At 40.8% G+C, this 23,111-nt stretch overlaps 1 protein-coding gene across 1 annotated transcript in view; it reads left to right on the top strand.

Annotated features, from left to right (window-relative positions):
• LOC126259267 (coiled-coil domain-containing protein 43) overlaps positions 1–23,111 on the top strand; it is a 54,267-nt gene that overhangs the window by 19,178 nt on the left and 11,978 nt on the right. Inside the window, exon 2 of the mRNA XM_049955901.1 lies at positions 8,961–9,182. Within this exon, the coding sequence (XP_049811858.1) occupies positions 8,961–9,182 (222 nt within the window). The remainder of the gene's footprint in view (positions 1–8,960; positions 9,183–23,111) is intronic.

The raw sequence follows: 23,111 nt of genomic DNA, 5'->3' as shown, positions 1-23,111 counted from the left end.
GAAAGAATTTAATGTAAGTGAGTACATGGTGCGACAAGCTAGAAAGCTAAAATCTGAAAAGGGTATTTTGGAAACTCCTGGTCCAAAGAAAGGTAAAACTCTTTCTGAAAATACAGTAAGACTTGTAACAGATTTTTATGAAAAGGATGAAAGTTCCAGAGTGCTACTTGGAACAAAAGACAAAGTAAGTGTTCAAAAAAATGTGTACATGCAAAAAAGACTCATTTTGTGTAACTTGAGAGAACTCTATTATTCTTTCAAATGGGAGAGTCCCGAGGTAGAAGTAGGATTTTCAAAATTTTGTTTCTTGAGACCTAAATGGTGTATCCTTGCTGGTGCTGCAGGCACACACACTGTATGTGTATGCTGTATCCACCAGAATGTTAAACTATTAGTGGATGCTGTGAAAATTGAAGAATCTTATAAAGACCTAATTAAGATGCTTGCGTGCAACACGGAAAACCAAAACTGCATGTTACATCATTGCGACAGCTGTCCTGCAAATACTGCACTAACTGAGTACTTAACTGAAAAACTAAGTGAAGATTATGATTTAGAAGAAGAAATTGTAATCATTCCGTGGGTTAACACAGACAGGGCAGAAATGATCAAACAGTCTATCAGTGTTGAAGACTACTTTTCTTTATTGGTTAGGCCATTGGAAAAGCTCACCCCGCACTCGTTTATAGCAAAATCCCAATCAGCAGCCTTTAAAAGATTGAAAGAAGACCCACCACCCAAAACAGCAATTACTGTGATGGATTTCAGTGAAAATTATTCGTTTGTTATACAAAATGAGATCCAAAGTTACCACTGGAATAGAGGTGGTTGTACTCTACACCCAGTTGGAGTTTTTCTAAGAAATGAGGAAAACAATGTTTTTGTTTCCAACCACTGTTTTATTAGTGATGACCAAGAACATGACATTGGTTTTGTTAAGTTTGTACAAAAAGAAATTACAAAGTGGCTGTCATTACATCATACTGACATTGACTCAGTTCACTACTTTACAGATGGTTGTGCTGGGCAGTACAAAAATAGAAACCGTTTTAAAAATTTGAACACTTGAGAGACTTTAATTTGAAGGCCCAACACTCTTTTTTTTTTTTGCAACAAGTCGTGGGAAGTCAATTTGTGATGGCTTGGAGGAACTATTAAAAGAATTTTAAGGAAAGCCAGTCTACAGCTTTCAGACGAAGAACAAATAATGACAGCAATCGATGTGTACAAGTTTTGTGAAAAAAATATTGAGAACATTCATTTTCACTTTATAGACAAAAAAGAAGCTGATTTGCTACGGTAAAAACTAGAAAAACTTTTTTCAGCAACCCAAACCATTCCTGGAACAAGAAGTTTTCATAACTTCAAACCAGTTCCAACAAACAACCTTGAAATTAGAAGGACTACAGATAGTGTAAAACCCTCCTTAGTCTTTTCTTTCCATTCTTCTTCTGATTGGGTTCATGTTGAACCATCCATAAATAGCCATGTGGCTGCAAATTATGATGGTAACTGGTACTTTGGACTGGTAAAAACAATATTCAATGATGGAGAAGATGCAGAAATTCTATTTCTACATCCTTCAGGACCAGCTGCATCATTTTATTGGCGTGAAAGAGAAGATTCTTGCATAGTGCCTTTGGAGCTCATAGTCTGTGTAGTAGACACACCTCAATCAAGCGGCACTGGAAGAATGTATTACTTCAAAAAAGACTGTATCAAAAGAACTGAAAGCTCTTGGATGAAGTGGAAAAACTGTTTGAATCAGCATTAATGTTTATTAAAAAGACAAAATTACTGAAAAAATTCAATGTTTCAAGCAATCAGTTGGGTTATACATAAGTGTCGTAAGTACACTGTCTTTGTACACAATTCTAATGTAATCTACTATAATTAATAAACATGTTAAAAAGCCATCATTATTTTTGTTTTATCAAGTAGCCTATATGTTTAAGAGTAAATTAAAACAAATTTGAGTATTCTATCAGGTCTGAGACTCTAGATATTGCAATTCTTATAAAATAAAACATCCATTAAAAAAAAAATAAAAATAAAAAAAATACATATATATTTTTTTCATAGAAAATATTAATATATTTTAATAGTATCATTTTTATCTTCAAATATGTATAATAAATAAACTTGCTGCAAAAATTCATGATGTTATCTAAAAGAGTTTTTAAGATAAGCAATTTTAAAGTTTTGAATACAAATTAAATTTACCATTTCCGAAGGTTCGGAAAACGCAAAACATAAAAACTTTAAAAATTTGTAAAAAAAAAAAAAACTATGAGATACAGCAAAAAAAAATTTGCAGGTGTTGTCAGAATGGTATTAGAACCATTTGAGCCAAATTTCATGAAAATCTAAGGAGGTGGGTGTAAAATTTATTTTTTATTGGGTGATTTGATATGGAATGATCCTATTACGATGCTGTCACCAACCTCCCACCAGATAGTCCATCACATGGTGGATTGAAATACTACATGGAGGCTATTTATCAACATGAAGTATTTTTAACAATCAATAAAAGGATTTTCTCCCACTTGCAGCACTAATTTCATCACTCAGCCAATGTTTTTACATAATTGACCTAGCACTGTTACTCTAAATGGAAAATAAAAAGTGTCTGTAAAGTTGCTATAGTCACATTGTTACAATGTATATGATGGAGAAACACAGAATTGATTGTTACCCAACAGCAGATTATGATTTCACAGTTATGCAGTTTGACAGGCTGCCTTTATTTTGTTTTAATGTATTGGATTTGTTTCACAGTGAAGTTTTTTAAACATTAAATTTTCAGTGTCTGACCCCCTTGAATCTAAAACCATTCGTGTTTGCAGATATGTAGGTGGCGCAAAATGTTTTCTTTGCGCATTTTTTCATAGCTCTACAAAATTTTAAACCTCTCCATTACTAAATTAAATCAAAAACAGCAACATGAGAACAGTCATTCAAAAAGTATTGCCTGTATTATAGCTACATGGTCAACAAAAAGTGCTAAGTTATAAGGGTGGGAATTTTAAAAGAAAGTAATGAGTAATTCTGCTTATTAGTAGTCTTATTGTATGTTGTGCTCCACATTGTATGCAGCAGTAGTCATTGGTCTGTCAGATTTTACTGACAAGTATACACTCCTGCAATACTGAATTACTGAAGTGAAGCTTATATGCATAACATTTCCAGCTAAAATTGAGTAAGGAGAAGCACAGTATCTTTACAGTACAAAGCTCTTTCATCAAAATTATGTTGTAGAATTCTGAAACACTTACATGCAAGATTTGTGCACCTTTCATTAAATGTAAACAGGGGTTCTGTCTTGTTCCTCCATTGAATGCTGTGGCTAAAACATTGTAATAAAGTCACATGCAAGAAGTGTGAAGCCAAAAATATCTTTTCCAGTTCATGATCACAGACAAGAGACATGATGAAGGCAGTGTGCATGAAATTTCACCATGAATATAAATTCCAAATGGAATTGTATGTTGACTGATTAGCATCAATCTTGAGAGAAATCTTAACACAGAACGAGCTTGAAACTAGTCATTTTTCAGGATGGCTACTCAAACTTGGAAAAAAAGTTCCCTGAGAATTCCAGGTTTTGTGTGTGTGTGTGTGTGTGTGTGTGTGTGTGTGTGTGTGTGTGTGTGTGAAATTCCCTGAGATTTCCCTGATTTTTCCAGGGTACTTGTAATTCCCTCAGAATTGCAGGTTTTCCCAGAAGAATCACCACCCTGGTTTTGTAAGTTGTCATAGGCTTTCACAGCCATTTTTCTCCCCTGGGGGCTCGCCACTCTTTGGTGGGTTCATGCTTGACTATCATGGGGCCCCAACCTCTGCAACATTGTTTGCTGCATGTCTATCCTCTTGCTACTTTTTTTCCCCCTGGTTTGGGGAACATGTCTGGAATGTTTTTGGAAATGTGTTCTGCATTTTCAGTAGCCGATATCAGAACAGTCTCTCCACTGTTTTTTGTTCCCCTTTTCTTTCTCCATTCCCCTTCTCCTATCCTTCCTCCACATTGGTGTTTGAGGTTTCCCTTTTTCTTCTTTTTCCCTGTGCATTCCTGAAGCCCAGCCCATACGTCTGATGCATAACAGGTGGCTGGGTAATGCGCAATTTCCAGCCCCGGGTAGACAGTAGGGCTCGCATGTACCCCCCTGGTAAAGGCGAGACCCAAGGAGCGGTGATTGCCTGAGCTGCCACCTTCCCCAATTGCTGACTGGTCCCTCTGTCAGGTGTTAGAAAGGTATGCATTGAGGTGTGAACGATCACCTAAAGTGGGTGTGCCCCTTCTTAAGGGTGCCCCCAGTCGGAACAAGCACGGGAGGTGCTGGCAATCGGGGGGGTTTCCTCTTCCTCGCAGTGAGCCCATCATCTTCTTCAGTCAACTTCTACTAAACATAAATGGAATGAGACTAACAATTCAAAGCCCCTCTCAGGTGCACCATAGTTCCTTGTGGTTTCACGTACTGAAGACAGTCAGTCCTTCGCTATGGTAAATCTGTTTATTATTCAGAAAGGTGTTGATGCAGTTACTGGCCCTGTGAAATCCTGCTCTCATTTACAAAATGACACTTTGCTTTCGGAGAGTACTTCTGATTCTCAAGCACAACTGCTTGCAGCTTTGCTCCTCTGTGGCTATCCTGTTTGTATCGAGGCCCATCGAATGCTGAAGTCTCCCTGTAGTGTTATTTACACTAGGCTGCTCGATGGTCTGACCGAGGCAGAAATCCAAATGTAACGCTGATCAGGGTGTCATTGTAGTCCATCAGGTGATGAAAAAGGTAGATGCCTCCTTAGTGCCCACATGCACTCTTTTTCCCACTTTTGATAGATTGGTGCTTCTGTCAAAGATCAAAGCAGGTTATGAAGTTATAGTCTGACCATACATTTTGAACCCGATGCACTGGTATCAGTGTCATTGTTACTCAGATGTTCTGTTGACATCCGGCCAAATGTGTAACCTGTGGTAGGGATGCTCATGAGGGCCATTGTCTACCTGCTTCTCTGCACTGTACAAACTGCAATGGTTACCATGCCACCACCTTCCAAGAATGTCCAGCCTATCTTGATGAGCCGGACTGTTTAGGATATCCAGGTGAAGGAAAAAATGCTTTACCGGTCACTCGTAAGTTGTTTGCTAGTCGTAAACCTTGTGTTCTACCATCCAGCACTTGCAGTACTGTTTTCGCTGCTGCTCACTCCACAGAGGACATGGCCATGCAGACATGTGACCTGAAATTCAGCACCGTGGTTGTACAATCGCCCAGTGTCATAGTAGCATCCCCATCTCCTCCAGCTGTGCAACAAGCCACCAAACTTTCACCTCATGGGTTGAAGTAACCTGTTACACAACCGTATGTCCCTTCAGCTAACAAACATTTGAGTCTTCCTCTGCCAACTGGAAAGACTCCAAGCAGACTTCTCCTTCGCTGAGTCTGAAATCAATTTTTGACAGTGTTGCGACGTGATACCCTCGCCCGGCTGACCTCCATGTCACCGGTGTGCACTGCCAACCATTTTTCTGCCCTGGACTCCGTAGGCCGACAGAAGGAGAATGCTGACACCTCTAGATTTTATGGAGCAGGATCCTCCAGCCTCTGTACCCTGTAGCAGTGAGTCTTCGAAGGCTGGCACTCGGCAGCCGCTGAGGTAACACTTCACTTTTTCCTTCGTCCACTTTCCTCGTCATGACATTCCTCCAGTGGAACATTTGTGTCCTTTGATCCAACAAAGAGGACTTATGGCTGCTCTTAGAATTGCAGCGTCTGCTAGTTCTCTGCCTCGAGGAAACAGAATTGCATTCTCATGACCGCTTTGAGCTCCCACATTTCTTCCCAGTCTGCTTTGACCCACCTCCCGAGGACTCCCAGAACCTGTCAGAGACGTGTCCTCGTGGTTGACCTTCTCTATCAACTTAACCTCGTCTGCGTTAACATGGGAGCATGTTCCTTTTAGATTCCACGCACACCTATTCCCATTTGGATCTCTCCTTCTACACTGACCAGCTTGCCCATCATCTTGAGTGGTCTGTTCTCTCAGACACGTACTCGAGCAACCACTTCACATGTGCTATTCATTTGCAGTCTCCTAGCCCCCTACGTGCACACCAAAATGGCAGCTTTCTAAGGCCGACTGGAGGCTGTATTCTTCCCTGGCAACCTACGATGAACCACATTTCCCCAGTTGTGATGACCAGGTAGAATATCTTACAAACTTTATCCTTACCACTGCAGAACTTTCCATTTCTTGCGCTTCTTCTTTACTGTGCTGTGTCCTGGTCCCTTGGTGGACTGAGGCATAACGCAACGCAATTTGCGAGTAGAGACGTGCTCTCTGTGTTCTTAACCGTCATCTTACAGTGGCAAACTGCATTCATTATAAACAGCTGTGTGCACAGTGTCATTGTGTTCTTCGGGCTAACAAAAAGCTAGCTATATTTCATTTACAAGTTCTTTTAACAGCTCCACTACCTCTTCCATTGTGTGGGCCAATGTCAGATGGGTTTCTGGGACCAAAATAAAGTCTGACAGCAGCAGATGATGTCATAGTGGACCCTATTGCTATCTCCAAGACCTTGGCCGCCATTTTGTGGCGATTTCAAGATCCTCCCACTATCACCCTGCCTTTTTCCATCAGAAACAAGTGGAGGTGGCTCGGGCGATATTCTTTTCCCAGAATAGTGAGTGCTACAAGGCTGCTTTTATTATGATGGAGCTTGATCATGCTCTCACTTCATCCCGATCCTCAGCCCCAGGGCTGGACGATTTTTATATTCAAATGTTGCAGAACCTTTCTCTTGCGGGGAAGCACTTTCTCCTTCATATGTACAATCACATTTTGGCAGAGGTTATGTTTTCCAAATGCTGGCATGAAGCCAGTGTTGTACCCATATCAAAACCTGGTAATGGCAAACACCTTTTTCTAATTAGTGCCCTATTTCTCTCACCAGCCATGTTTGCAAGGTGATGGAATGTATGATTCAAGCCTGCTGGTATGGCGGCTAGAGTCTCACATTTTACTGTCCACTGCACAGTGTGGATTTTGAGCACGCCATTCTGCAGTTGACCATCTTGTCACTTTGTCAACCCATGTCATGAATGAATGGTTTTCTGCAGGAATACCAGACTATGGCTGTGTTTTTCGATTTGGAGAAAGCCTACAACACCTGCTGGAGGACTGGTATCCCCCGTACTCTCTACTCATTGGGCTTCCATGGCCACATGCCCTGTTTCCTTCAGGACTTTTTGAAAGACAGAGTTTTCAAGGTATGTGTTGTTTCTGCCTTGTCAGACACCTTTATCCAGGAAAACGGAGTGCCTCAGGGTTCTGCCCTCAGTCTTCCTCTTTGCTGTCGCCATTAATTCTATTCCTGACCTATCTCTGACCGGGCATCTACAGCTCCCTTTTTGTTGACAATTTTGCCATCTATTGCAGTTCTTCATAGACTTGTCTACTCAAGCAGTGTCTTCGGCTATGTCTCAATCGTCTTTAAACATGGAGCATCGACAATGTCTTCCGCTTTTCAACTGATAAAATTGTTTGTTTGAATTTCTGGTGGCACAGTTGGTCTCTTCCACCATCTTTGTGTCTTGGGTCTGTTGCTCTTCCATTTGTTGAAGCTAGGAAATTCCTGGGGCTTATGCATGATAGGGGACTTTCTTGGTCCTCCCATGTGTCTTATCTGGCCACCTGCTGTACACTGCCCCTCAGTGTCCTGTGTGTCCTCAGCAGTACTTCCTGGGGAATGGATCGGACCATCCTCTATTTGTACCAGTCCCTTGTCCATTTGAAACTGGACTATGGGTGTTTCGTGTATGCATCTGCACATCTTTCCACCTTACGCCATCTCAATACAATCCACCACTGTGGCATCCATTTGGCCATGGTAGCTTTTACACTAGCCCGATTGAGTCTGTTTGCAAAAGCATCCGGAGTACTGCTGTGACTTCCTTCTCAGCAGATACGCATGCCGTTTGTTTGCCATGCCTAGCCACCCATCCTGTGCCTCCTCCTTCGATGACTCCTTTGATTGCAAGTATGGGCACACCCATCTTCTGTTTCCTCCTGGAGTTTGCTTTCGGCTCTTGCTCCATCAGCTTAACTTCATGCAACCTGATTCCTAAGGACACTACTCCAGCCTCACTCTATTGCTGTAAATTTCACGACCTTACGTTCCTATTTATGTCTGCGTTTTGAGTTATCTGCAGTTTTAGCGGATGACACGCAGACTATCGACCACACTTTACTTTTTATCCATTGTAGCAATATGGTGAAGGACATTTAATCTTTAGTTCAAGATCTCTTGTTTCTCTGGCATTTTTATGGACCTTTCTCCAAGAACCTGTTTTTACTTGTCTTTCCTTCTGTCAATTGGGCTTAACATGTAGTTGCTTTTCTCTCTCTCTCTCTCTCTTTTTTTCCTCCACATTCTGGCATGGGCGCATATTGCCCTAGTTGGTTTTGCGCCCTAAAAGAAAAGAAAAGAAAACAAACAGCCATTCTGAATAAAAACCTTTTGGGTACTTGGCCATGTTATGTTAAACCATCAGAAACACTTATACTGATGTTTCCACTGCCGTGGGAGCAGTCTTCAGGGTGTCTAAACTGCTGTGTTCTGATAATGGCCATCTGTTATAACATTCTATTTCAGTGATATGTGACAACTACTATACCAGTTATGGAAAACATTGGACAGTTGAAAGTCAAATAATGCATTTGGCTTGTTATGTCATATAGATAGTGAAAGTGCGCCTTTCACTTAATAAAAACTTAGATATGAACACCTGTTTCATTTGTGTGACAAGTATGTTTTTAATTTTTTATGGCTGTTTTGAAAGTTGCTTTTCATTATATGCTCATTTTTGCCAAAATAACGTCATTGTAAGATCTATTAATAGGTGTGATTCTCGCATGGCCAGTTGTTATTCACTATAACTTTTTTTTTTCCCCAGGAAAATGGTATTAGAAACCACTGCAGAGAGATTCTGGAGAAGTGGCGAAACACTTCTCAGGCAGCTAGTTCGGTAAAGGAAGCGGAAGTTGCAGGAGCAGAAGCAATGGACATAAAACTGGCAAAACTCATGGAATCTCAAGCTCGTCCAACAACTGTTCAGAGAACTTACACAGATGAGGAAAGAAGAATTCGTGAAGCTATTTTGGCACAGTATAGTCAGGTATGTTCATAGAAAAAGACTGGAAGGTTTAAATTTATGGAAGAATTTATTACCAGCTTTCGTCTGTTGGGAATGGTTTAGTGTGACCATTATGTGTGTAGTCTCTCATAAGTGGAACAGATATTTCCACTTTAATTACATCTACATGAACCACAGTGATGGCAATGGTATTTATGTCGCCATTTCTCAGCTTACACACAACTCTAAATCATAGGGGTATCTGCGGAGAGGCTGGACTAACATAAGGTTCCCGAAAAGGGACAGACCAACAATCTGGGTGATTGAGTCACATACCCTTGTAACATTAGTCAGCATAGTCATTCTGTGTTGGTAATGAAAACAAACTGAAACAGCAGCTGTTACATTTTCTGAAGACCTACAGCTGTACTATATCGTCAAATGATGGTAGCATCCTCTTGAGTAAAATAGCCTCCCATTTGCATATATCGGGACGCGTACTACTTGTGAGGATGTTGTCATGAGGAAAAAAAAAAGACATTCTACAGAATGAGATTTTTCACTCTGCAGTGGAGTGTGCAGTGATATGAAACTTCCTGGCAGATTAAAACTGTGTGCCGGACCGAGACTCGAACTCGGTACCTTTGCATTTGCGGGCAAATTATCTGCCATCTCAGCTACCCAAGCACGACTCGTAACCCTTCCTCACAGCTTCAATTCTGTCAGTACCTCATCTCCTAACTTTCAAACTTCACAGAAGCTCTTCTGCAAACTTTTCAAATGCTGTGGTAGAGCACTTGCCCGCGAAAGGCAAAGGTCTAGAGTTCGAGTCTCGGTCCGGCACACAGTTTTAATCTGCCAGGAAGTTTCATGACATTCCACAGGTTAGTGTGTGGAGTGGTAGATATGTTATTCATGTTAAGCAAATTAGAGAATTAGAAAAAAAAGAAATAAATAGGTTATTTATTCTGAAGAATGTACCTACACAAAATATATAAGTTTGCTGTAAGAGGATAGTACAAATGGTACTTGAGTGAAGTGACTTAAGAAACCCATGGAAAACCTAAATTAGGGGACCGGGCAGAGTGATCTCCATCTGCCCAAATATGGGGTCAGTGTCTTAACAACTGCACTGCCTCACTCGGTTGGTGCCTATTGTAAAATATTCTGTGATATAACAATTTCAATCTCCATTACCCTATGTGTCAAGGAACAATGCTGTTGACTCCAGCACAAACGAATTTTAACTATATATGACTGTAGTATCTGTTCCCAAAAGAACAGTTACCATGGATGACCATGCAGCTTTGCTAGAAATGAAATGATAATTAAATGGACACCCTATCGGCAAACAGGCGTTGATGTACTTCATTGGGGACATGTTGAAAATGTGTGCCCCGACCTGGACTCGAACCCGAGATCTCCTGCTTACATGGCAGATGCTCTATGCATCTGAGCCACCGTGGGCACAGAGGATAGTGCGTCTGCAGGGACTTATCCCTTGCACGCTCCCCGTGAGATCCACATTCCCAACATGTCCACACCACTACATTCGTAGTGCGCCTAATAGGGATAACTTCCTGCAGACGCATTATTCTCTGTGCCCATGGTGGCTCAGATGGATAGAGCGTCTGCCATGTAAGCAGGAGATCCTGGGTTCGAGTCCCGGTCGGGACACACATTTTCAACATGTCCCCAATGAAGTACATCAATGCCTGTTTGCAGCTAGGGTGTCCATTTAATTATCATTTCATTTACAAACGAATTTGCTAGTATACCCCTTGTTCTGATTTTAGTTTGTTCAGAGAAACATGTCACTATTCCCCTTGTACATCTTCATATCCTCCCCTCAGCCCATCTAAAAAAGTGTCAGCATTTCCATATGATGAGTAAGACGTTGAACTCAGCAAAATGAGAAGACATTACTGTAATGCACTATAGATCTCAGCATGATTTTCTTGCAAAAGCTTTATAGTACTGTAATGTGAAAACATAATGTAGTTATCCACTTTCATTAACAACTCTGAATTCTCTAAGCAACCTTGGATTGGTTCGAAGACAGTCAGCCTTTACTGGGGTATGCATACTCCTAAAGTTTTCTGTCTGCAAAGTAATTTCTTTTTGGCATTGGAGAACTTAAAAGTTTGCCAGTTATTTATTTCAAGGGCATAAATAGAATTTAATTTTTTTCACGTTGGATCATGCTGAAAGGGGTTTCCAGGGCAACTTGTGAAAGCCTGCACAGTAAAACACCGTGGAAAGTTTTTCATTCAGAAGATATTTCTGATTATTAGCTGTGGTTGTTACCAATACTACTACTGTTTTCCAGGTACCTCTTTCCACAATTTTCAAATTTTCGGACTGTGTAGTAACACCCATGGAGAACTGCAATTTTGTAAATTTCATTTATTGGAGTATGTATAAATAATCTACTATTGAACAGAGCTTCCTGTGGTACAGATGCATTATAAAAGGAAATGAGTGATGATGATGAGATGGGGAATGCAATACTCTTGGAGAATTTTACATAGAACTTGGAGACCTAAGTTGAAACGAAGCACCTGCAGTAAATTACATTGTCAGAATTATTAAGGTCCTTGGAAGAACCTACCTTGACAAAACTGTTCCACCTGGTGTGCAAGATATACGAGGCAGGCAGAATATCTTTAGGCTTAGAAAGAATTGATGAAATCTTTTTGGTTACCAGCAGTCAGTTTATTGCAACATTTTGGTGTGTTTCCCACTTGCTATTTTGAACTGAGATGAAGGTGATGAATATGAAACTCATGGCACTGCTACTCAGATGATAATCCAAGAGGATTTAATCAGTGAAATCCACTGAAAAAGCCCACATTTCCTTCAAAAAATAATGTAACTATTCCTTTTCCAAAAGAAGACAATTTCTGACTAGTGTGAATATTACCTCACAGTCAACTGAAAAATATTATCTTGATTTATTTACATAAGAGTGGAAAGATTGGGAAAAACTGACCTCAGGGAAGATCAGTTTTGGAACTGTGAGTCAGTAATGACACACTATGATGTATATCTTAAGAGATGCTAAGTTGAAAGACAAACCTACGTTTATAGCGTGTGCCGATTTAGAGAAAGCTTTAGAAAAATGTTGATTGGATTACTGTCTGTGATTCTGAAGGTAGCATGGCAGGGTTCCAGCGTATCCCCGGTGTTTTTCAGCCTGTACACTGTGCATGCAGTAAAGAAAACCAAAATGCAATCTTGAGAAGGTGAAGAAGTTAAAACTTGTTTCCCTGTCAGTGGCGGATACAGAAAAACCTCAAGGAAGTGGCGCGAAAGATATCTTGAGCTACCTTTACTTTTACTGTAATAAAAAGTAATCAAGTCAGATGCAAAGTTTAAGAAAGTTTTATTTAAACTGATTATACAAAGATAAGACAATGCCACCCTATGATATAAAAAAGTTACAATTGTGGTTCACTTCCTTAAATGATGAATTCTAACACCTATTCTTCCTGGCAAATTGGTTAATTACATCGTCAATAGGAGAATCAATGACACGGTCAGTGTTCAACAGAGCTAAGCCAGTAAGTCGATCCTCCTGCACTGTCGACCTCAGCCATATCTCCGTATGCTGCAGTGTTGAAAAACTTCTTTCTACTGTAGCAGTAGTATTCAGATAAAGAACTGACCACAGTTGATTCTGTAAAATTTCTCGGGATAACTTTAAATAAAAACTTGCAATGGGCCGACCATTTGGACAGTTTACTGAGGAGATTATATAGTTTAGTTTATGCCATGAGGGTACTACACGAAGTAACGGATTTCACGGTGAAGAAAAGTGTATATATAAAATTAGAGCAATGACAGGAACTAATAGTAGACATTCATGCAAACCACTATTCGAAAGTCTGGACTTCATGACAATCCCTTCCATCTTCATATATGAAATACTTTTATTTGAAGAGAAAAACTCGCATCTGTTTGAAGGAAATACATTCGCACATGCCTATGAAACTAGACATAAATTGAAATACATGCTACCTTGTCACAGACTCACATTATATGAAAGTACCCCATATTACATGGCTCTGAAGATCAGAAATAAGATAAGGTCAATATTTGGGGAATCCACATTGGAGACCTTTGCACATACCTAAAAAGCAAATGTTATAGTTTAGAAGAATTTATAAATAGGAATAGGGAGTAAGGATACAAGTACAAATGGTATACTTTTGAAGCCATATAGATACAAAGTATACACGTTCACTGTATATTCATGTTTATATATAGACTTATAGTTTGAATGACGGTTTGTATTCTGTTCAGTACATCCATACTTCATATAGGTGTGTGAAGTCTATGGTAATGATTCAATGAGTTATGAAAAGATTTAAAATATAATGTTGTATTTCTATTATAATAAGCATTGTATGTATTACGTATTTCCTGAAGTATATAAAATACTGTAACAGCTTAGGTTAAAGACTGACAAGTCACCAATGTTCTCAATCGAAGGATTGTATAAAAAAATGTTATGTGACAATAAAGTATCTTATCTTACCTTACCTTACCTTACCTTACCTTACCTAGCTGCAGGTAGACAAGCAAATATTTTGTACAGCGACAATGCTTGCATAGCAGAATAACGATCATTAAGGGCATTTATGCTCATTTGCTTGTATTGAAGAATCTCTCCGCCGGCTGCGGTGGTCTCGCGGTTCTAGGCGCGCAGTCCAGAACCGCGCGACTGCTACGGTCGCAGGTTCGAATCCTGCCTCGGGCATGGATGTGTGTGATGTCCTTAGGTTAGTTAGGTTTAACTAGTTCTAAGTTCTAGGGGACTGATGACCTAAGATGTTAAGTCCCATAGTGCTCAGAGCCATTTGAACCATTTGAAGAATCTCTCCCATCAGTCTCTTTTTTAATCACAAAATAGTAGAATATTCACAACTTTTCTCAAACTAATACCAGACAGAATAACTTATCAAGATCACTAGAATGGCCACAACTTTTCTCGTAGGTGTGTGTGAGCTATCTATGTGCCACACAGAAATGTATAAAATACGATGATGTGGATGTGCATACTACATAGGAAAGTACAACTACATGATAACTCGATTCAGTCGAGTCGACTGACGAAAGAAATGAAAGAATAGCTGACTGTTGGGGGCTGCGCGGGTGGCAATGCGGGCAGCCCTTTAAGGGGGGGGGGGGGGGGGCGGGGCATATGTATCTGCCACTGTTCCCAGTGGCCCTGTAATTGTGTCAGCAAAGAACTTGGAAGAACAGTTGTATGAACTGGATAGTGTTTTTAAACAGGTAATGAAGAAAAGAAAAAAAAATGTAAAACAAGGTAATGAAGTGTAGTCAATTTAAATCGGACAATGCTGAGGGTATTAAATTGGGAAATAACACAAAAAATAGAATTGTTTTGCTATTTGGACTGCAAAGTAACTGGCAATGGCTGAAGTAGAGGGATGTAAAATGCAGTCTGCCGTTAACAAGAAAAAGTTTTCTGAAAAAGTAATATGGTAACTTCTCTAGATATATAAATTGAGGTCCCTTGCTCACGTCCTTCTGTACGTTCAGAGTAATCTTGGCAGCTGCTGTAGGGATTTGGTATGGTTTTTGCTGACAAGTAGATCGATTTATGTGGAAGGTTTGTGTGTGGAAATATTTCATGCAAATTGGCTGAATTATAAAGAATTAGTCACACTACTGTGAAAATGATGCCATTACCATCTAGCAGTGAATGGCAGAACAACGTGGACGCAGAACTGTTCACAGTGCATGTACTGACAATAAGCAGAAGGTATGTGATACTAGCATTAGTGAGAAGACTGGTAAACAAAGCTCCACTAGTGATTAAAAGGCTGAAGTCTTTTAAAGATAATAAAGACATGAAAACAATCTTCTTGAACAAGATTCAGGAATTCCTTGTGGATGACTACAGATGATTTCGATATACTTCTACACATGGTTGGCGGAACATACAGTGAGCTACTGAACTTCGAAGTCTCATAAATATGTCCAATTATGAATAGATTATTGCTTCTTCATCAGGCTGTGATATGAGGCTTAAAATGCAAAATAATCAAATATATTTAACCAATAGTTTCCCTTCAATCATTTGAGGTCAGTTGCATAGCAAAATATGTGGTTTTTATTTTTTTATGCTTAAAGTAAAATGTTTTCCGAAGAACTACTTCTGCTGCATCAACATATGCAGCTTTGCTTTGTTTACATATGATATGTTTTTCAGTAGCTCAACAAATGACAGAACTTTCAGTTTTTTTTTTTAAATCAAACTTAGATGTGGACACAATTCTTCACACGGCACAGTGAAAAAGTGTGCTGCAGTGTGTCCACAATAAAGAATTTTTGCAGTGGGTCTTAACAGTGCATGTGGGTGTATAATGTGTTTAACAACAGGAGTGTTGTTACGGCCTACAATCTGCATAATGATTGTGTGTTTGTGTGTCCCCTCCAATTTATCTCTCTCTCTCTCTCTCTCTCTCTCCCCCCCCCCCCCTCTCTCTCCATATGAAAGATTTGCATACAGTAATTATATTGGTTGCAAACATGTCACAGTGTGTTCTTAGTATTGCAATGAGATGCCACTCAAATGCTAATTCAGTTGGAACACACAACTTTCATGACTGCAGATAACTTTCCTGGTGTGCAGTACTTATATTGTATAATTGATACAAAACAAATTACCCTCTGGCTTCTGTCCTCGGTTCTTTGGCCAGTGTTTGTTTGATAATATTTCTGATGTTTTTCCTGCATGAGTGGCTATCATTGTCAAAACTTCACTCTCCATTGTTGGTGGCAGACTTGAGTCAAGATTGTGGCCTGGAATTATATGTACTTGAAGCGCCAACGTCAGAGTGCGTTTCTGTGGTCATCACCACTGTGGTTCTTCCCTTGCTAGCTGCAACAATTGCTTGCTGCAGCACTGGAATCCACGATCTATTCGCCATGAGACTTTCTTCATTTCTATGGATTCCTGTAGCTTCCCTGAATAAGTGGGTGCGGTAGCTCTTCTCCTCAGCGACAACTGTCATGACAGTGAATTTCAGCATGTGGTTAGTCTCTCACAGCGTGTACTCTGCCACGGTCGATTTCTCCACATGTTGCAAGCTGCAATGCTACTTACATTCAGTGATCCTGTTGTTGATTGATCGTCCAGCCATTACAACATGTACTTTTACACATGTACACAGTATGCAGTATATTCCTGACATTGCAAGTGCATCCCTTTTCTCCTATGCCGAGCTGAGACACTTTTTGATCTTCTTTGTTGGTTCACAAATAATCTTTACGTCATGTTTGCACAATATATGGCAAATTCTGTCCATCACTATGGGAATGTATGGCTGATAGGCAATAGTTGACATTTCTTTTTCTGATGTCTCTCTTTGTTGAGTGTTTGATTCTGTGAAATTTCTTATGTAACTGGTGGAGTACACAGTCTTCCTCAGAATGCTTCCTAGGTGTTTCATCTCACATTTGAAGGCCTGCAGCTCACATATTTGTCTTGTGTTCAGTATGAACACATTAATAATGCCTCTTTTCTGGCTCCGTGGTGATTTGACAGTTCATACAAGTATCGGTTTGTGTGTATTGGATTTTGATATACTCCGTGTCCCAGGTTTTCACTATCCCTTGGAACCATTATATCTAGAAAGTGTAGCAGTTGGTCTTTTTCTATTTCCACACACAACATGCTGAAAACTTAAGCATAGATCTGACACAACAGATCACACAAATTATGAATCAGTTAATCAAGGCATCCTTTCTCTCGGCAGACCTACAGAGAAACCTGCGAAATACACAAGCACTACCACCTCAGCTGGATTACCAAAAATCCATAAGGATAGTGTTGCACAAAGATTGTAAGTGCTCCTGGCTCCCCAACAAACAGATGGAAAAAAAATTGCAGCACCAAAAAATAATTAGAGTAATGAAATTTCGGAATACATTTCTCTAGGTAACATAAATAAGTGATTAACATTGCTTGAGAAGTCTTTGCAAATGTGAAATTCTGGTACATTAATAACTGATGTAACCACCAGAATGTTGATCACAAGCTTGAAAACATGAATGCACCATGTTGCACGGGTGCTGGATATCAGTTTGTGGGGTGGAGTTCCATGCCTGTTGCACTTGGTCAGCCAGTACAGACACAGTTAATGCTGGTTGTGGATGAAGCTGTAGTTGGCCAATGATGTCCCACATATGCTCGACTGGAGACAGATCTGGTGATTGAGCAGACCAAGCCAACATGTTGACACACTGTAGACCAGGTTAGGTTACAGTAGTGACATGTGGACGAGTGTTCTTGTTGGAAAACATGCCCTTGTGTGCTGTTCACGAATGGAAGCACAACAGGTCAAACCACCAGATTGAAGTACAAATTTGCTGTCGGGGTGCACGAGATAACCACGAGAGTGTTTCTGCTATCGTACAGAATCACACCTCAGACTCAGTCTCGATATAGATCCAATGTGTCTAGCGTGCAAAGAAGTTGGTTGCAGGTCCCCAACTGGCCTCCTCCTAACCAACAAATGGCCATTGCTGGCACTGAGGCAGAACCAGCTTTCATCAGAAAACGCAACAGACCTCCATCCTGCCCTCCAATGAGCTATCACTTGACACCACTGAAGTTGCAAATGGCAGTGGTCAGTGGAATGCACTCTACAGGGCATCTGGCTCAGAGCTGTCCTTGAAGTAACTGATTAGTAATAGTTGGTTGTGTCACTGTGGTGCTAACTGCTGCTCAAATTCCTACTGCAGATGCAATACATTGCACCACGGCCATGCACTGAACACGATGGTCTTCCTCTCAGTAGTGTCACATGGCTGTCCAAAGCCCGGTCGTCTTGCAACCATGCATTCTCGTGGCCTCTGCTGCCGGGAATCATGTACAGTGGCTACATTGTCGCCAAGTCTCTTTCCTGTATTACAGAAATAACATCCCGCTTCTCGAAGCCCTATTACGTGACATCGTTCAAACTCCGTGAGGTGTTTATAATGTCTTTGTCACTGTAAAGGTAACCAATGCTTAAAACTGTTACAGCCTATATTTAAAGCACTAGCCACTCTTGTGCGACTGGTGCGAAATTTGAATAGACATTTTCAGATGTCGAAAGATACCTACTAGTTTTCCTTTGTCACACAACTAGTCCCCCCCTCGTTCATGTTCAAGCTGGTGAATCACTTGGCCTGTCAGCTTCAGCCACACATGGAAGAGACTGACACATACATAAAGGACTCCGGGACATTCACTGTGAATCTGAAGAAACTAAAATTTGAACCGAACAATTTCCTGATCAGCTTTGATGTTGTTTCTTTGTTTGCTAAAGTGCCACTCATTGATTCTGTGGAGTATATTGATTCCAATTTCCCACAAGACATCACCAAATTCCATCATACTTGTCCCATCGTGAGCAATTTCATGCGGTTTGGCAACTTCTACGAGCAGCTGGATTGTGTCACCATCAATAGTCCTCTTAGTCTAGTGGTGGCCTGCTTGTACATAGAACATTTCAGAGCAAAGGCACTGGACTTACCTTCTTATAAATGTAAGGTGTGCTGTAGAAAAGTTTATGATCCGTGCATTGTGTGGAGCCATGGCAAGGAACAGCTCAGTGACTTCTGGGACACATGAAAAGTACACAGGTAGAAAAGTACCAGCAGGTACCCTTTCTAGATGTGCTGGTAACAATGGATAGTTAAAACCTGGGACACAGCGTTTATCGAAAACCGACACATACTGTCAAATTACCACCTAAGACGTGATTAAAACAGCCATAATATGCACAAGATTAACATTGAACTGCAGCACCTCAGACATGAGATGTAACATATAGAAATCATTCTGAGGGGTAATGGGTACTCTACCAGTTACATAAGATGTGTCATGGAATCACACTTGACGATGACAAATCAGAAGAAGAAATGTCTGGTATGGCCTTTCTGCCATAATATCCCAGAGTGACAGACAACTGGCTGTATATTGTGCAGACTTGACATAGAGACTATTTATAAGCCAACAAAGAAGATCAAAGAGTGCCACAGGTCAACTAAGGAGAAAAGATATTCCACTTGCAATGTCAGGAATATACCACAACCCATGTACATGTCGAAAAGTATATATTGTAACTGCTGGATGATCGGTCGATATCTGGATCACTGAACATAAGTGATACTGCAGTTTGGGGCAGGTGGAGCAATCAGCCATGATGGAACACGTGCTGTGTGAGACTGGCCACAAATAATATTTCCCAACATGGAATTTCTTGCTATGGAGAAGAGCTACCATACTTGCATTTTCAGGGAAGTCTCAGAAATCCACAAACATGAGTACAGCTTCAACAAGAAAGGGGAAAGTCTCAAAGTGAACGGATCCTGGATTTCCGTGTTGCAACAAACAGCTGTTGCAGGCAGCAAGAGTAATGACTATGGGAAAGCCCTTGGACATAGGTGCACTGGGTACATGTAATCTGTGACCGCAAGCTTGACATCCGCCCCAGCAATGGAGGGTGAAGCTTTGATAATGCCAGCCACTTGTGCTGACAAAAAGTCAGAAAAAGCACCATACAAACATTGGATGAAGAACTCAAGGCAGAAGCAAACAGGCAGTTTATCGATGAGTGGCCACAAAAGCCTTAAACAATGGAAAATCCAGGATGGAATGTAACAAGTGCTGCTGCAGTTGCCTGAGACTGCAGTCATGTGCGAGTTGCATTTGCATGAGTGTGAGTGTGTGTGTGTTGTCTCTTTTTGATGAAGGCCTTACTGGCTGAAAGCTTTATTTGTGACAGTCTTTTTGTTGTGCCTATTTGCAACTCAGCATCTCCACTATGTGATGAGTAGCAACTTTCCTTTTCAAACATTGTCACAAAAGACTTAACAATTTTGTTGTATGAAAGTGATGAGATTCAGTTACCTAACATTGTTCCGTGGATGTTATTCATTACTTTACACAGTAGTCTGCAAACAAAATTACTGCTACGCCAGAGAAGTCATCTAGCTATAGATACTTAATTCTATCCGTGCCAAGCTGGGTAGTGTCGCTTATCTTATATACGAGGGCGGTTCAGAAAGTAACCTCCGATTGGTCACAGTGCGGGTTGTGGGGGGAGTAGCGACGCCATCTGTGCGTTCACGCACTCAACAGGTCAGTCGGCATCAAGCCGTGGTCGAGTGAACGTCGTACCTGCGCTAGTTTAGTTTTTGTGGCAGTTTGAAATGTGTGCTGCAATAGAAAACCCCGCCAAATGTGAAGTGCGTGCTGTCATAAGGTTTTTTACAGCCAAAGGATATTCTGCAGCAGCTATTCATCGTGAGCTTTGTGCCGTGTACGGACCAAGAGTTATGAGTGAAGGAGTTGTCCGTGAATGGGTACGTTTATTTAAAAGTGGACGAGAAAACGTTCATGATGAAGAGAGGAGTGGTAGACCATCATTGGTGACTGACGAACTCGTTCAGACAGTTGATGCAAAAGTTCGTGAAAATCGACGTTTCTCAATGTCGGAGTTGTCTACTGGTTTTCCACAGATTTCTAAGACTCTCTTGTACGAGATAGTGACAGCAAGATTGGGTTACCGTAAGTTCTGTGCACGATGGGTGCCCAAAATTCTTACCGACCACCACAAAACTCAAAGAATAGCCTCTGCATTAGACTTTCTGTCATGTTATGAGGACGAAGGAGAACCATTGTTAAACAGAATCGTGACCGGTGACGAAACCTGGATTAAGTACGTGAACCCTGAGACAAAAGAACAATCAAAGATGTGGGCACATTCAAATTCGCCTACCAAACCAAGAAAAGCCTCGCAAGATTTTTCTGCCAAAGGGGTGTTGTTGGTTGAATTCATGGAACGTGGTACGACCATTAATCAAGATGTGTACTGTGAAACAATAAAAAAGTTACGACGGGCTATACAGAACAAACGCCGTGGTATGCTGACTTCCGGTATCGTTTTTTTGCACGATAACGCCCGTCCTCACTCTGCTCGCAGAACAACGGCCCTTCTTGAGTCCTTCAAGTGGGACGTTATCAACCATCCACCTTACAGCCCAGACCTGGCGCCAAGTGATTATCACCTCTTCATGCATTTGAAGAAATGGCTCGGGTCACAGCGGTTTGATGACGACGAAGAGCTCAAAGATGCGGTCACAGGCTGGCTCCAGGCACAAGCGGGTGATTTTTATGCAGAAGGAATTTCAAAGCTTGTGATGAGATACGATAAGTGCCTCAATCGCTATGGAGACTATGTAGAAAAATAGTGCAAAGATGTAGTTGTAAGATGTATATATTAAAATATTTTTATTTAACTTGGTGTATTTTTTTAAATCAACCGGAGGTTACTTTCTGAACGGCCCTCGTAATTTAAGTGTCTAGCATAATTTAAATGTTTAAAAGTATATTTTAAAAGCATTTGCCTAAGGTTAAACATTATAAGGAAGTAAAATATGGATGTAAACAGAACAAACAAGAAAAGAATAGAAGCTTTTAAAATTTGTTGCTATATGAAGTAGATCAGATAAAGTAACTAATGAAGAAATAATGAATCAAATTGGGAGAAAAAAAATGGCTCATCTTGACTAAAAGAAGGCATAGGTTGAGAGAGATGATTAATTTGGTAATGAAGGGACCTAGGCTTTACTATAATGCGCAAGCTCAAGTGGGTGTATGTTACAGTAGTTGTGCGGGATGAAGAAGCTTGCACAGAATAGACTAGCATAGTGTGTGTCATCGAACCAGTATGTGAAGACCCACAGTAACAACTACTACATCTACATCTGCATTTGTACTCTGCAAGCCACCCAACAGTGTGTGGCGGAGGGCACTTTACGTCCCACTGTCATTACCTCCCTTTCCTGTTAAGTCGCGTATGGTTCGCGGGAAGAACGACTGCCGGAAAGCCTTCGTGCGCGCTCTAATCTCTCTAATTTTACATTCGTGATCTCCTCGGGAGGTATAAGTAGGGGGAAGCAATATATTAAATACCTCATCCAGAAACGCACCCTCTCGAAACCTGGCCAGCAAGCTACACCGCGATGCAGAGCGCCTCTCTTGCAGAGTCTGCCACTTGAGTTTGCTAAACATCTCCGTAACGCTATCACGCTTACCAAATAACCCTGTGACAAAACGCGCCGCTCTTCCTTGGATCCTCTCTATCTCCTCCGTCATCCTGACCTAGTACGGATCCCACACTGATGAGCAATACTCAAGGATAGGTCAAACGAATGTTATGTAAGCCACCTCCTTTGTTGATGGGGACTACATTTTCTAATCTTAACCTGGCACCCGCCTTACCAACAATTAATTTTATATGATCATTCCACTAAAAATCGTTACGTACGCAAACTCCCAGATATTTTACAGAAGTAACTGCTACCAGTGGTTTGTTCCGCTATCATATAATCATACAATAAAGGGTCCTTCTTTCTAGGTATTCACAATACATTACATTTGTCTAAGGGTCAGTTGCCACTCCCTGCACCAAGTGCCTATCTGCTGCAGATCTTCCTGCATTTCGCTGCAATTTTCTAATGCTGCAACTTCTCTGTATACTACAGCATCATCTGCGAAAAGCCGCATGGAACTTCTGACACTATCTACTAGGTCATTTATATATATTGTGAAAAGCAATGGTCCCATAACACTCCCCTGTGGCACGCCAGAGGTTACTTTGTCAGACGTCTCTCCATTGAGAACAACATGCTGTGTTCTGTTTGCTAATAACTCTTCAATCCAGCCACACAGCTGGTCTGATATTCCGTAGGCTCTTACTTTGTTTATCAGGCGACAGTGCGGAACTGTATCGAACGCCTTCCGGAAGTCAAGGAAAATGGCATGTACTTGGGAGCCTGTATTTAATATTTTCTGGATCTCATGAACAAATAAAGTGAGTTGGGTCTCTCACGATCGCTGTTTCCGGAATCCATGTTGATTCCTACAGAGTAGATTCTGGGTTT

Source organism: Schistocerca nitens, chromosome 5 (genome assembly GCF_023898315.1).
Source record: "Schistocerca nitens isolate TAMUIC-IGC-003100 chromosome 5, iqSchNite1.1, whole genome shotgun sequence".
In the NCBI taxonomy this organism is placed as follows: domain Eukaryota; kingdom Metazoa; phylum Arthropoda; class Insecta; order Orthoptera; family Acrididae; genus Schistocerca; species Schistocerca nitens.
This window is presented reverse-complemented; position numbering and strand designations above follow the sequence as displayed.